Consider the following 15,530-nt stretch of genomic DNA (forward strand, 5'->3'; position numbering starts at 1 on the left):
TAATATTTCACTTTATGCCTCTGAGTTTATATCTCAAAGAAATCTGAACCACCTTTATACATCTTTCTTGACCCTGTCATGTGAGATACTTCTGCAGGATTAACCTAGTGCCAGAGTCCCAGCACCGTTTCACCTTCTGTGAGCCCTGGTAATGCTGCCTGAGAGAGCAGTGAGGAAGCTCATTATTTGTTTGCAGATTAGTCTTTCCCTATTTTAGCACTTGACACAGTACAGGCACTTTTGTCACTCACATTTCCAAGTATTACAAAGCACACTTCTTCATTAGTATAATCTCTCACGTTTGTTAAGGTACCAGTTCTTGAAAGATTTCACAATGTGGAGCCAAGTTTAAACAAGGCTTCTGTAGCACCTGCTAACACTGGCTATTGCACATGCAGTACTGTAGCACCCTAAAGACTTGCTATTCGCTACGCTGTAGTAACCCTCAGAATACCTTATCATCTCAAAATACATTTTTACATAGGGAGATGAATATTCATTCAGTTATCTTCAGTCATCAGAGGGAGATGAGGGAAGAAGACACGGAGTGCAGACTAACTACTGAAAACACAGTTTCTGCTTATGTGGGCAAATCTGCTCTAGTCTTGCACATGCAAACCAAGTTGTGTTTTACTTCACAAGTACAGAAATTCAGAAAAGAAAACTTCAGAAGTAATTTGAGATATTTCCTTAGTTTATGTAAAGACAACAGTAACTATCATACAGACTTATGGTTTGTTTGGGGTTTTTTAACTAAGGCAAAATTTAAGCAAGACTCCTTAGTAATCCCAGCCAGTATAATAGGGAAGTATTTGTGACATGTCCTGTCAGCTGGAATTCTTCTATATTGTTCTTTACAGCCTTCTGCATTTTGATCAAAATGTATCTGTAATTTTTCAATCTCATAAAAAATATGTTCCATCACCATTGTAAATCACCAGCAAGATTTCTTCCTTACAAACACAAGAGGAACATATGACAGTGGATCCAAATAACACTACACAAGGGATGCAAGTAACTTCAAATACAGTACTTTATTCCTCAGTGTTTACAGCTGCTAACAAAAATGTCTCAAATCCTGAAAAATTCCCCAACCCATTTTTCAATTTTTGAGCAAACAAAACAATACTCAGGTAGATACTCACTATGCGTGAATAAACACAAAAATGCTCACAAACATATGTATGAAAATCTTTTGCTTACAACAGAATTTTTGAAAATACTTTTTTTTTCAAGAAAACAAAAAATTTGAGAAGAGGTTTAAATCAATTATTTTCATGGTATTATTGCATTTTTTGATAAATTAAAAGCATACATTCTGACACCAGAGGACAGAAAAGGATACCTTGATGAAATGTGGTGGTGCTTACTTTAGTTTTCAACTACTGGCTTCACATTTTGGAATTGCTTAAAGAGAGACTGAAATGGCCAGATTAAAAAATCAAAACAAAATATCCAACATATTCAAGTTTCCATTTTCTACATAATCTACATAAAGAAAACTGAAATATGGTATTAAAATAATTTAACTGTTAGAATTACACGTAGGCATATAGCTGGTTCACTTATGGTTTACTTCATTCAGAACCACCCTGCCCTCAACAAACAGGATAAACCAATGAGTGTAAAGGCACCAAGACACGTCCACATACAATTACACCTGTTGAACTAAAACCAGCCCATCTCCACATCTTAAGACTGACAAAATCTTTAGGTGTAGATAAGCCACTTGATTTCCCTAGCATGCTTCCTTGGTGAAGCTAAATGCTTGACTGCTGTTCAGAAATTACTTGTAGCATAAACATTACACTGGGATGAGCAAACAGAATTTTATATTAAGGCTTCAGTTGTTAAAAACTCCCTCCACTCCTCTGCTGACCAACGCTTCACCTCCGTGGCCAGCAGTCTCACTTGGTGTGTCACCAATCTGTGAGCTATTGCAGAGCATTCATCAAAAACCAGGCGCAAGAGCACAAACCCCAGCAGTATGCTCCAGCACAACCTTTGGGGGGTCTCCATAATGACTGCAGAGGCTGACAATGGTGTAAGCCAGAAAGGAGTGTAGAAGAAAACTGGCAAAGGAACTGTATTGCTAGCAATTGGCTGAAGTTAAGTCATTATTTTAAGAGTTCACATCCAAGCTAACATGTTCAAGCAAGGAAGACTCCTGCTCTTCTTTGTTAGGCACCTGTCTGGACCCTAGAGTATGGGTAAATAAGTCCTTATCTATCCTTTCACAAGCAGCATTCTCAGGCAGACTATGACCAAAGAGGAAACAATGGAGAGAAACTTTTGCCATTTACCTAGATTAAAATTTTAAATGAAAAGGTTGGTGATGTCTTATAAACAAAATCTGACACAGGCTTTTTAAAGAGATAATAATTTGATTTTGAACACAGCTTCATATTCACGCATAAAGCTGCCGATGAAACAGGACATGCTGCATGTGTTCCTGAAGGTAAAGTAACATCTGTCACGCAAACCAGATATGGACAGCGATAGGAAATTTGGGCAAAAATAACTTGTAACTGTGGAACATAAAAGCAGAATGAAATCTTAAAATTCAACCTGCAGTTAAGCCAACCTGCAGAGAAGCCATACTCAAAGTGCCTCAAGGTTTCTGTGCTATGAAATCAACAGACATCCCCAAGTTTACCAGATGCCTTCCTGAATATCTCCGTAACAACATGCCCCTGAATACCGTCACGAGTGTATGCTTGGGCATCATCTCCCTGTTGCACTCTGTACTCAGGAGTGGCCTCACAGTAGAGAGGATCTAAAAGATGCTGGACAAGAGAAACTGTCCTCTTTAACTGACAGCTCTAAAATTTAATTCTTGCCTACATATATTTACAGCCATAACTGCAAGAAAGTTTACTCCTTCTTCTAGAGTAACACTGTCTGTGAGGGAGAAGGCACCCATACGATATCAAGACTAAGTTTCTTTCAGGTTATCAGGCTAATTGGTTGGCAGGGGTCACTGAGGAAGAGCAACTGCTGTATATCTTATTAGCTGTACAACTGGTCTTTCCCAAAATGGGGGAGGAAAAAAACAAAAATCCCAAACAAAACAAAAGAGAGGGGAAAAAAACCCCCAAACCAGAACGAAAAGCCTTCTCAAGAAGCTCAGCTTATTCAACCTCTATGTCTCAAGGCTAATTTAGAAGGAATATATAAATGAGCTCTTACCAGATACGATGCCTGCAGAAGTTTCCTGCCCAATCTGACCTTAAAAGATTTTTATGAAACACCAATAAAATGGAAAACAGGTAAAATGAAAATAGACACTATCAAAACTCACCATGTTTCTTAAGTTTACAGTACACGCTCTGACCTACACCTCTCTGATATAGTTATTAACACATTAAACAACACAATTTTATTTGTTTCTGCAGAGTATTAATTCAGAATGTTCTTTTACGTGAATTCTGGAAGAATAAGAAACCCAACAGAGTAATTTTGACCAAAGCCTTAAGGATTTCACCATCTGACATGAAAATTCATTTACATGTCCCATATGAAAATTAGATGAAGACAAAAAGCCTGAAAGCAGCATTCTAGTTTTTCAAGTGTTTCCATCAGGTTCTTAGGCCTATTTTGATATTTCTACACAGAAATTTGGATCAGGGGAGTGGACATGTGACATGCAATAATTTGAGAAGCTTGAATATTAAATAACATCTGTTTTTTTAGAAAGAGTTTTATTCAGTTTTCTGAGGCTTAGTTTAAATAAAAGTACATTAAAAACACCATATGAACAGTACGAAAAAAAAGGACTTTAGTCATCACAGTTTAGTATAAAAGTTCTGCTCAGCTAACTAAAAGAATTCAATGACAACATCAGTTGGTGTAATGTTAATACTTAATTCTAACCTAAACCCAAGTTAAAGTATCTAAATTCCTGACACCAGTAAACACCACCACTATATTTTGCCAATTACTGTTAATATTTACACTATTTCAGTATCTTCGGTATCCTCCCCCTCCTCTGCTGCCATAAGGATCACCGTAGCCTCCCCTGCCACCATAACCTCCCCTGCCACTCTGGAAGCCACCTCCACCTCTTCCACCACCCCTGAAACCCCCACCTCCAAACCCTCCCCCACCTCCAAACCCTCCCCCACCTCCAAACCCCCCCCACCTCCAAACCCCCCCCCACCTCCTCCTCCTCTACCCCCTCCGCCCCCCCAGTTGCCCCTTCCACCCCCACCTCCACCTCCCCAGGCACCTCTTCCACCACCTTCCTGTCTCTTTTGCCAAGGAGGCATTTCAGGAGGAGGTGGTTCAATCTCTGTTGGTCTGCCTCCACGGTCAGGTACCCTCCCCATCAGAACCTATACAGAAAAATAGGTCATTTTCAGTTTAAAAAAATAGTAATAATTTGAAGGGACACAGGGTACTTCTCTGCGCAAAGACATGCTGCCTGCTCTTTACAGGAAATATGGTCCCCTTGGTGTAGAACTTGACAGCAGAATCCCTATTTCCTGTCCTTGTAACTCACCCTAACACAACAGAACTCTGAAAGAGATCCAATTTTGCACCTGTAAAATTGCAGTAACTGCAGCTGGCTAGCTCATATTACTTTTGGGAAATACTTACGAAGTAAATACATGCATGTGAAGTATTAGTATTACAATAAACAATATATATAATTCATGTAATGCATATGAATATGTAATATATGTAATTCATGCAATATATATTCATGTAGAAAAGACTCCTTATGATGCAGCTCTTCTACTTAAATTTCAAAGTTCAAGCTCAAACCTAATCAGCTAGCAAAAACCATGAACTGGCAAATTGATAACACAACTCTGAAAGGAGCATCAGTTTGCCTTAGGTTAGAAACAACTCATTAGGGGCTGGAACAGAGCATGTAACATGCTGAAATAACACTTCCAAGAAAATTAAAACAAAAGGGATCTTGACTTTGGTGGATATTATCCAGTGTACAAAAAGGGAGACTGGACAAAATTAAACAAAACATTAAGTTAGAGATCAAAAAGGTATCCAGGTAGGTCTTTTTGTTGTTTCCGTATTTCCTAAACCTTCTGTGTAATGAATGTTTACATATGCTGGTCAGTCCCAGGCACTTCCATTAAAGTCCTCTCCAAAAAAACTTCAAAACTTTCTCTGAGATCCTACAATAATTAAGAAAATTCAGTATTTCTGGGATCAAAACAAATTAAAAGATATCTAAATGAGGCACAAAACTTTGGAAAAATTTGTAAGTAAACGATTAATAAAAATAGGCTTAGTCACCATTTGAATGGTGAAACTAATGCCATTACTCACAAGCTTCAGCTTTTATCATACACAAGAAAGCAGTACAGTGTTATTACTGTAGCTAAACCAAATAATTTTGCTTTGCAGCAAAATGACACTTCCACAGAAACTTCTATCATTTATAATATACTGATATACTAAAGCTGCTGGTTTATGAACTGAATGACATAATCCTGGCAATGGCAGCCCAGGAGCTGATACCACAAAGACTGACACGTATCTTTAACATGAGGCATGCAGTTCCACTGAACTCAAAGAAGTCATTTACACAAACACACATGCACACACATACACCTCCCCATACTGCTCCTGCTCATCTAGACTAGTGTTTCACCCTGTGGCATGACTGAATGTGTAATAACATGAAAAGATGTTGCCGCAATGGTTAGTGGAATGCTGCAAACCTTCCTTTCTTAATCCACCAGATATCTTACAGAAAGAAATGAAAATATTAAGCGAAGAGTGTACTTCCAGAATGATGACTGACAGGTCTGTAAACTCCCATGTCCTTTTATCACATCCCAGAAAGAAAAAGCATACCTTATTGATCGCACAGACTGTATTTTCTCGTGTTGATCCACTACTTGTTCTTATGATCTTTGACAAATCTTCTCGAGCAGCAAGAAGGTGAGCTAATGTAATAGTTGACTTTGGAGATAATGCATAGCGCTTGGGCTGATAGATTCGTGCTATATCATCTGTTTTTACCTAAATGATAAAAATCAAACACAACTTATTTGCTAGGCATAAAACATGCAAACACGTGTACCGTAAACCATGAACTGGTCTCAGTTTCAATTTGAACACAGGGTGGAATGCCTAAAAATCTAAGTTATCTTACAAAATATACTGCCAGTTGTTACCAATCCCCTTCATACTCATGAAACTATTGTACAAAAAATGCTGATGTTTAGTTGATGCTGAAATTAACACCATTACAAAGGAAACTCTCCTATCCACTGTCATCAGATTCTTTAATGTTTTCCAACACATCTAAAGTCTAAAATGTAGACTGCCCTCTTAAGAGCTTTACATAGCCATATTTAACAGATCACTTCTAAATGTGATGAGAACAGAGCAGCTTCAAAGCAAGATCAACTTGTAGAAAAAAAATGAATTGTATACATGCAGCAGAACACTTGTGCAAGCCATGAAAAAGGGAAGACTGAGAAGGGGAAAAAGCAAGACTTTTTCCAAACATACCTTGATATTTCATTTGTTTAACAAAAAAGGACATCTAGAGTGATCTTAAGAGTAAAACTGGATCTTGGAGGACCAGACAACAGGTGCAGTTCCTTTACTTGACTGTTTTGTCAGGCAATTACTACACCATTTATGAATCCATTTCAGTCTGCAAACTTATCTCTCTTAGGGACTGAACAAGTTAAAAAAAAAAAATCCAAACTATAGCACACACAAAAGAACACCACAGCATCAAAAGCAGATAAAGGTATCAATACCTATTTAATGGTGGGAAAAAAGGCAAGCTAACAAATGAATTAAAAAAGCAGAACAATTTGCCTCTTGGCTTAAAAAAAAAATAAATCTGAACTGCATCAATGCCAAAATAATTTCAATCCCAAAACCTTCTTAGAGAAGTTATAATAAAATATTTTGACAATAAGGAAAAAAGATGTAATTTTGGATTAATATTTCACCTGGTTATTTCTGTAACTGCATACTATTTCACATCAACAGTCAAGATAGGAAAATGAATCATCTTATTACTCCATCATCATTAAAAATTTAAACTGTTGTTCTATTGCAAAAGTGTATTTGTATTGTTTTTCACATCGTTTGAATGGAGTAAGAGCAAATGACTTAAAATTTTCGCCTAAGTTAGTCATGAGTTAACATCAACTACATTTCAGAAATACACTTTAAATTTTAAAATATATAGTTGCATTGGTACAGCTATAAGGAAGTCACACACACGGGAACCTGTCCTGGCTTCCGTGAGCTAAACGTCCTCCTTTTCCTTTCCTGCAGCATAAAAGCATTCACAACGCCTGCAGAAAATAGTGAGCCATTTCAAAGTAGCACAGCAGCATCCAGACTCCTGTCTTCTAGTGATACTGAGTGAGCTTCATGTAAACAATTCTGACTGCAAGTGTCAACGACAAATTGTGACACCAGAAAGACTAGTAACAATCCATACTTTCAGTAAGCTTTTGAAGTTTTAAGACATCCATCTTAAGCTTTTTACACCAACCTTTTGAAGGAAAGCTGATCTTGCAGCTCATGAGCAAAAACATTGGCCTTCAGCTTTCCACATGTATATTCATCAAATTACAAACCTTTTGTATCCTATCTCCCCACTCTCTTGAATAGAAACAATATATATTTATAGCTCAAAAAGATCAAACTGGTTAAATCATGATCGTTTTTAATATACAGAGTGCTACAAACTAAATGCTCACAATTAAAATTATATCAACATAGAAAATTCAGTCATTTGGAATTTTTAGCCATCTGAAGGATTACAATTGCGTGCTTTTCTCATGAGCTGCTATTTAAATAACGTGTTCAACTGACCATCTGTAGTATGTAGTAGTTGTATGATCATCCAGTAGATCTGAATCCAAGACAGGCAGCAATAACTGTAATCTCACTGACTTTACGGGCAGCGACTCTTTACATTCAGTTCATACTAAGTCCCAGTGTTTATATTTCTCTTGCATCTGCATGAGAAATGCTGAAGATCCTTCCCAATTCACTTGATTGGAGAGGGGTGTATATAGGAAATGAAAAGGGGAGATGCAAACTTATTAAAGTGAGACGTCCCAACAGAGGATGCTAAAATTTATAATTTTGAAGCTATAAACAGACACAAGGATAGACTGTGCCATCTAGTGAAATCCTTCCCCTTCCAGGACTTGGATGCTACAACCACTGATGAGAAACTGGTTGGAAAGAAGATAACAGTAATGGAAGTGTATTTACATAGTATGTATCATTCAGTAGGAAGATCTGGGGAACTGCAGCAGCCTCCTACGTACAGGAAACAAACAATTCGTCAAGCTTACCTTTGCTCTATCAGACCAGCCAAAAGACTGTACTGTCACATCCAGCCTCTTCATTAACATGCGTCGGCGACATTCGTACTCGCTCCGAAGAGCATCATTGATTTTTTCCAATCTTTCCTGCAGTGTTATGATAAAAATTCAAACATTCAAATCTATAAAGTTATAGAAGTCAATTTAAAGGTAACCCCACTCAGCAACTGAGATGTCAATCCCCAGATGATCACTATGAACTACATCAAATTCGAGATGCATTTGTGTAGTGCTACAGTAGTATGCGTATACAAAATATTTTGAAAGAGGATGAATCCACAAAAAGTCTGCCTTATAACATTAATTCTAGAAGTATCTGATTAGCATAATCAGTATTTAGCAATTGAATTTCAGTATTAATACTTAGCAATAGACCACTGACTATAAAATGGACAAAGTTAGATGAGGCCATAAGCATTAATTTTGACATCCCATTAAATACAGAAAAGAAATTGAGAGACTTCTACTTACCACTTGTTCAGAATTCAGAGGTTTTGTTAGTAGTGACTTCCCCACATGGTTATTTTGAACTTTTGAGAGAATGTCCTTTATCTGAAACGAAACACATACTTCTTCTCAGAACACAAATTATACTTCTGTTTATTCCAGCACAACCTGCAGTAATCACAATTTGCTACTCATAAGATCAAACACAGCACATTTTTTTTAGCAGACTCATAAAACCAGATATGCTTCTTCTGGCTTACCCATGACAAAAAGATTTCCTGAATACTTTTACTGCATGACTAACCTCCATACAAAAATCTTTTATGGCACGCTACTTTTCCCGTTTATAATAGAAAAATATGTACACGGCAAATGTTTCAAGTGCATACAGGCAGAAGGGCTAGTTAAATTAATCATTTTACTTATTATTAAGTGTTGTACCTACAACTAAGAAAATGTAACAACTGGAAGCTAAGAGTTCTGGTGTCAAATGCTAGACTTGGCTAAAAAGTTCTGGTAATGGGATGCTAATAAGAAAGGCAGGAGATATGACAGGTATACATTCTCTCTCCTAATCCTGCTTGCTTTCATATAACATCACGTTTAAGACCTTTTCATTCACCCCAAATCAGCATTACTTATATTTCTTCCATTAGCTTTTGCCCTCAGAAATTAGGGATGAGGTGTGCTCTCTCTTTTTGCCTTTCAAACTCCACTGCATTCTCCTCTCCCATTACAAGAAACCTCTACATCCTTTTCTTGAAGGAACTTCCTTTGCACAGCTCTTCTCCACGGTTGTCTGACTTGTCTGTCTTCTAAATGCAGCCCACTTGTTTTGCTTTTAGTGAAGCATGTACACGATGCCTCTCATAATTTACTTCAAAATTTCAATGCATCCAAGCACATAACATACTTGAATTTAGATAAGTGTCTGAAGAATCAAAACCTGGAGCAATACAGTTAGATCAGCATGACAGCAAGGGATGAAGAAATAAGTAATTACTATGGAAGGAATAAACAGCAGATTAAATAAAAATCCTATTAGGCAAGAGGTGTCTATCCATATGCCATTAAGGTCAGCAATATAAACTCAAAGGTTCTAATGAGTTGAAGAGTCTATCAAAATGAGATTGGCTTCTGGAACAAAACAACCCAGCAAAGCCAAAACAAATCCTTGATATAATTTATAGCTATTGAGTGAAAGAAAATTTGGAAACCAGTGATGCTGAATACTGTGTAGAGATTAGAATTATTGCAAGTTTAGCTGCAAGGGCAGCTAAGAGGTAAATACAACAATGGGCTCCACATACAAAAAAGCCACACATTCTGCCATCACAAGATGATCACAGGTAAAAGACCTAACTCAGCACTGCATACTCCTGAATGCCACAAACTGAAAAATGAAAGGAAGTTTAGAGAAAATAATAATGGAAGAGAATCAGTGAAAATCAGAACGAGAAGAAACAAGACAGCTAAACGAAACAATCCTTTATTGACTGGGAAACTGCCCCCAAATTTCTCCAACCTTTCTCTCCAAGTTAAAGATGATACAGGTTTATTAATCAAGTAATATTTAAGGAGGAATCTTTTCACTGATGAACTGGTCTACGTTCATGTTTGTGACACACTATAAAGTCATACCCAGATTACTGAATCTCCACCTCACTCCCCTGCTCCCATCAACAGAAATCTGAGAACATTATCCTACAACTATAATGATGAAATAGACTGAGCTGCCTTATAGCTGCAGAATACATTGTCCAGCCTTGACTGATGACAGGGCTATGAACACAAGAGCTCTAACATAACCCTGTCTGCCAGAGGACAAGAATACAACTGATATGAGAATCTATGCTATAACCCACATTCCTGAACACAACAGTTGCCCTAGATTAAGAAGGATAAGCAGGAGTTTAAAGAAAGACACCATCGCAACAAAGAAAGAAGCTTGCACGTGTAGCGGGAACTATACAAAAGGATTGTCCAGGTAAGAGAGCAGTGAAAACCTACTCAGAAAAATGTAAAACAAATTGTAACAGCAAAGTCATCTTAAAGTTTTCACACACTCAGCTGTAAAAAACAAACTAATTAAAAGCTAGATGGAGACAAATATACTTGACTATTTGACCTTCTGTATAATCCATGACCTTGGTAACATAAAATATTTACAGGATTGCTTTGGAAGTTAACACATTCTCTAAAATTAGTTTAAAACCAAAACAGTTACTGGATTTGTTTGATACAAAAATATTTATTTCAAAATCTGCTGTATAAAAATATAGTAATTCTTGCTGTCCTGACATTTTAATCCTCACAAAACAGTACCAGAACTGTTTCCTCATCCTTTAAAAAAAAAATTAATGGATATAAAGATTAGAACTAAACAGATCAAGCACAGTTAATAGTGCAGGAACAGACATCTTCACCACCACCTGGATGCTGCTCTTCATAAATGAATCTATTAAAGGTACTGTCTTGTCACCCTGAAGTCCTACAGATATAAGAAAAACATGCAAGTAACAGGCCCTCTCCCCCAAACCTCTAAATATTCAACTGCCCCTGGCTGAGGAGGAAGAAGAAAAAAGCAGCATAATCATGCAAAATTTTTACTCAGCAGCACAGAGAGATTCATTCCATGTATCTCCCATAATTCTTAAAGGGGATCGGTCACCCACCCTCTCCACAAATACTAGGGAGAAATAAAGAGCAAAACTTTTAGCTGCCTGACAGAGAAGATAAATTCCACCCCAAGAGCCTATTTACATTCTGCAATGAGGAAGTCAGATTAAGGATTGCATCTGTGAAATGAATTAGAAACTGGTGGGACCTGAAAAAAACAAAAAAGCTATCCTGTTGAATAAAGCTTAAATTGGCTTATTCTCTGGCTGCCAGTAAGTCAAGCATTTTCATCCTCTTCTGCAACTAAGGAAATGGCACTGTCAAGCAAATGCCTCCAAGTAAGAAGGTCATACGCTAAAAAGCAAAAATTTAAGCTAAGGACATTAAATTTAAACACATCCCAGAAACAACTACAGGTATATAAATGCACAATCAGTTATTGCCCAAAGTCTTCTGCTTGCTGCAGCACATTTGAATGGGTAACATGAAAACTATGTTACTTCAACTCATGCCTTAAATTTGCATGGCAAAGTATGCCTCACCAGGTACATCACATACTCGGGGAAATGCTGAAATACTTCACCTCAAAAACAAAACAGTTGAACACTAAGCCAGCTTTCAGAATAAAAATTCCTTTACACTTGTCAGATAGGGCTTTTGTGGATTAGACTGTTGGACCCTTAAAGAAGAATGCTTTCAGAGATTATGCTTACAATTTAACAATTGAGAAAACACATAAAAGCCCATACCTTTTGTTCCACATTGGTTAACAAGGGAGGAATTTCAGAAGATGAGGAGTTTGGCAGGCCCAGTGCATTGCAAATAGCTTGCACTTCCTGGTAAATTTCATTGTGTTTTTCCAAATGAGAGCCTTTCATTTTCTTGCTGTGCAGTATCTTTAAAGCCTGAAGTTCTGTACTTAGAAATACTAGAGAGAAAAGCATCATAATGGCAGATTTAGAGACACATGAATATTTCTGCATCCACATTCTCATACACAAATACAAGTACACATTTATAAGACAACCCTGATAAAAAGGAGACTCTCAGTTCTCCCATGGACTGGTCAGTATCAGTTTCCCATTCCTTACTTGAACTAACTCTCACCTGACTTCCTATCTTCAGTCTACACATCATATTTCACTGCTTAACCCACTTCTGCCACCAGACTCCTAGTTCCTTGGCTAGTTTTGTATTATTGCACTGGTTCCTGCTGCTACTCCTTTGTCCAAGTCCATCTTACACCTAAACTTTACTTCTCTCAATCATGCACTTTCAAATCAGGTAGCATTTCCTTTTAAGATGTCCAGAAACTTCACAGAAACACAGGAAGCAAGGTCTCAGTTTCAGCAGAGCTGGAACTGGACTGGGAGAGGGATGAGGCCTCAGTAGGCTGAACCATACTTCACAAATAAAGTTTAATTTCTACTAAAATAGTTTCCTAATAGTTTTCTATTTTCCGTTTCTGCACAAGTGAGCTGATGCATGCTCAGGTAGGTTGTATAACTGTACACATATACTTAAATACAGATAAAGAACTATTTAATGTAACTGTAGAATAACAACAGAGCATGCACATATAATACTGTATTCTAAGTGGGAATAAAAAAATGCTTATAACTTACAGAGGAGTTTAAGACAATCTTCTTTTTCTCTTAATCTGTCCTTGATGTCTCCAGATATAAGTGATGAATACGGACAAGCCATTTCTCTCAGAAAGCCACTAATCTCAAGCTGGAAGCTCTCTATATCTTTATCACCTATGGGAATAAACAAGTGCAAAGCTTTGAACAAGGTGGTGATGCCACAGAATCTTTGAAGACTTTGATGCAATTGAACATCACTATGAAGTGAACAGCTTACGTCACAAAGCAGCATATCGATGTAATTAATTTTCTGACGAACAAATTTTAGGAGTCATGAACCCATTATTACCAGTGATTGTTTTTAGTTTTACTACTTTTTTTTGGCGAAAACACAATCAATACCAAATCTTATCCAAGTTCTAGTACTCAAAAAAATCAGGTAGCAGTAACATGCAACTCGAGCATCCACACACAGTGCTGAAAGGAACACTGCACTGGACCAAGTAGCTGAAAATATCAGGCAGTGGAATTTAAGCCATCAAAATCCCTGGAAGTCTCAAGGCCAGGCTGGATGAGACTTTGAGCAAGCTGGCCTAGTGGAAGGTGTCCCTGCCCGTGGCAAGGGCGTTAGAACTAGATGATCTTTAAGGTCTCTTCCAATAATGATTCCATTAAAATATGATTACATAAAACAACTAATTAAGGATGCATGAATATACTTTTCATATTTACGAAGATCTAAAAAAAAACCAAACCATGAGCACCTTTTTTCTTTTGAAAGACACTTCACAAGACAAGACTTAATCTATGAGCCACATCCACACAAATACAAGCCTGTTTGACTACCCTTTCTCTATCTGCTAAAGTTCAACACTGTAAATTCACCATCAGCTGAACAATATGGGCCTAAACCCACTGAGCAAATACTAAACTGCATTAATAAATTAAAATGCACACACCATCTGCTGCAGTGATGCTTTCTTCCATATTACAAAGTGACTTTATTTGGGAACCTAACCAAACACAAAGCTCAAAAAACTCTGGTGAAGACAATCCATTTTCTGCTGCTTTGTTCAGGGCTCCCTCCTCCAGCAGAGGACCAGTGTACCTGCAGAGAGATAGAAACATTACTGATATGAAACCAGCTTACCATAAAATATATACGTTTTAAAAACATTTTACCACAAGCTGGTTAGTAACCATGCTGGAAGTAATTACTCTTTTTAAGTTACTTTTATCAAGGAATAACTGAGACTTTTTTTAAACAAACCAATAAATGAGTGGTGAACAAAATGGTGTGTCAGAAAACAGGAGGCAAGCATCCGCACGTATCATGTGTACATGAGAACAGTTTCATGTCTCAGCCCATGCTGAACAGACAAGAATGTGAGTGTTTAGTCAAACAAATTTCCCTACAACATTATCTTGGTGATGTACTTCTGGGACATCACTGGCAATACGATAACAGAAAACGAACTCAATTTTACACTGTTTCTGCTCTGTTCTACCTGGAGCAGCACTTCAAGGCGGGCTGAAGCCGGGCGGACAGTGTGAGGCCCGGCCGCCCCACCGTGAGTAGACACGGCCGCTTTCAACACCCCCGCACCCCCACCCCCCCCCACCCCCGCAACCCAGCAAACACCCGTCCAGACGCGCTTCCTTCTCCTAACCCCCATTACAACCAGGGTAAGCACAACGCAGATGCTGTGACCCCAATTCCAGGCGAGGGTAAAGGCCCAGCCACGGCCGCCACCGGGCCTCCCCGGCACCCGCCGGAACGCGAAGTCCGTTCCTCTGCCCCACGCCGCACCCCTCTGCCCCCCAACCCGGGCCCGACCTCCTCCCCGATGCGATGGGTCCCCGCTCTGTGCTCGGCAGAGCAGCGAGGCGGCGGGGTCCCCTCGGCCTCCCTCCCAGCAATAGGGGGGGGCCGCTGCTACCCCCGATTACCCCAGGGTCTCCAGCGCATCCAAAATGTCGCATTCCATCTTCACGGCGGGCCCCAGCTCCTTCATGCCGGCACCTCGACTTGGGCTCACCGCCGCCCTCCGCGCGGCGCTGTGCCCGGCTCAAACCGGCCCTCCGCAAACCTGCGCCCGCCGTTGCGTTCCGCTGCCGACTTGGGCCCCAGGCCCAGCAGGAGGCCCCGGGCTGTCCCCGCCCCTTCTCCGTGCGGCTGTCCCTGCTGTGAGGGGCTGCACGGCCTCCCTGTGCCGGCGAGTTGCAAGCGGCTGGAGGAGACCTGCCAGGCAGGCCGGGCCTTGCATTCTTGCCTCAGTGAGGAGCGCTCCAGCAACCTCACCGTTCCCTGCCCGTGTTGATACGGCCCTGCGGCTGTCCCTGTTGTCCTGCTCCAGCGTGGGCCCCAAGCTCACTCGACACCTACCCCCTACCGCCAGGGTTTTATGTGGGTAAAACAAGCAGGTTTTTCGGCCTGGACCAGTCCGGTGTTTCTGGTCGCTCTCTAAATTTCGAACTGTGAAACACTGCCCAAGGTGGTGGTGCCCGGAGCCTGGTTGAGGTTAAAATCCAGATT

The 15,530-nt window shown here is 39.3% G+C and overlaps 1 protein-coding gene across 3 annotated transcripts; it reads right to left on the bottom strand.

Annotated features, from left to right (window-relative positions):
- On the bottom strand, nt 1-15,086 carry FAM98B (family with sequence similarity 98 member B). Of its 3 annotated transcripts, none has more exons than XM_057420134.1 (9): nt 14,945-15,086; nt 13,954-14,102; nt 13,034-13,168; nt 12,158-12,336; nt 8,814-8,894; nt 8,313-8,429; nt 5,827-5,994; nt 4,241-4,334; nt 1-158 (listed from the first exon to the last, which is right to left on the bottom strand). In XM_057420134.1, the coding sequence occupies exons 1-9, from the start codon at nt 15,007-15,009 to the stop codon at nt 130-132; spliced, it is 1,017 nt and encodes a 338-aa protein (XP_057276117.1). In that variant the 5' UTR covers nt 15,010-15,086; the 3' UTR covers nt 1-129. The 3 variants fall into 3 exon arrangements, with proteins under 3 accessions (XP_057276117.1, XP_057276116.1, XP_057276115.1); XM_057420133.1 differs by having other exon boundaries at nt 4,229-4,334; XM_057420132.1 differs by lacking the exons at nt 1-158; nt 8,814-8,894 and having other exon boundaries at nt 3,067-4,334.
- Nucleotides 15,087-15,530: the final 444 nt, after the last annotated feature.

This window comes from Pezoporus wallicus, unplaced genomic scaffold (assembly GCF_028554395.1).
Source record: "Pezoporus wallicus isolate ANWC-B61680 ecotype Strahan unplaced genomic scaffold, APGP_CSIRO_Pwel_v1 contig_5418, whole genome shotgun sequence".
Classification (NCBI taxonomy): domain Eukaryota; kingdom Metazoa; phylum Chordata; class Aves; order Psittaciformes; family Psittacidae; genus Pezoporus; species Pezoporus wallicus.

Excerpts from the sequence above, each read along its gene's own strand:
- FAM98B (XM_057420132.1), bottom strand. The coding sequence starts at position 15,009 with ATGAAGGAGCTGGGGCCCGCCGTGAAGATGGAATGCGACATTTTGGAT. Across the intron at positions 12,337-13,033 it reads AGATTGTCTTAAACTCCTCT|TATTTCTAAGTACAGAACTT; the intron begins GTAAGTTATAAG and ends TTTTCTCTCTAG. Across the intron at positions 8,430-12,157 it reads TAACCAATGTGGAACAAAAG|GAAAGATTGGAAAAAATCAA; the intron begins GTATGGGCTTTT and ends ATAACACTGCAG.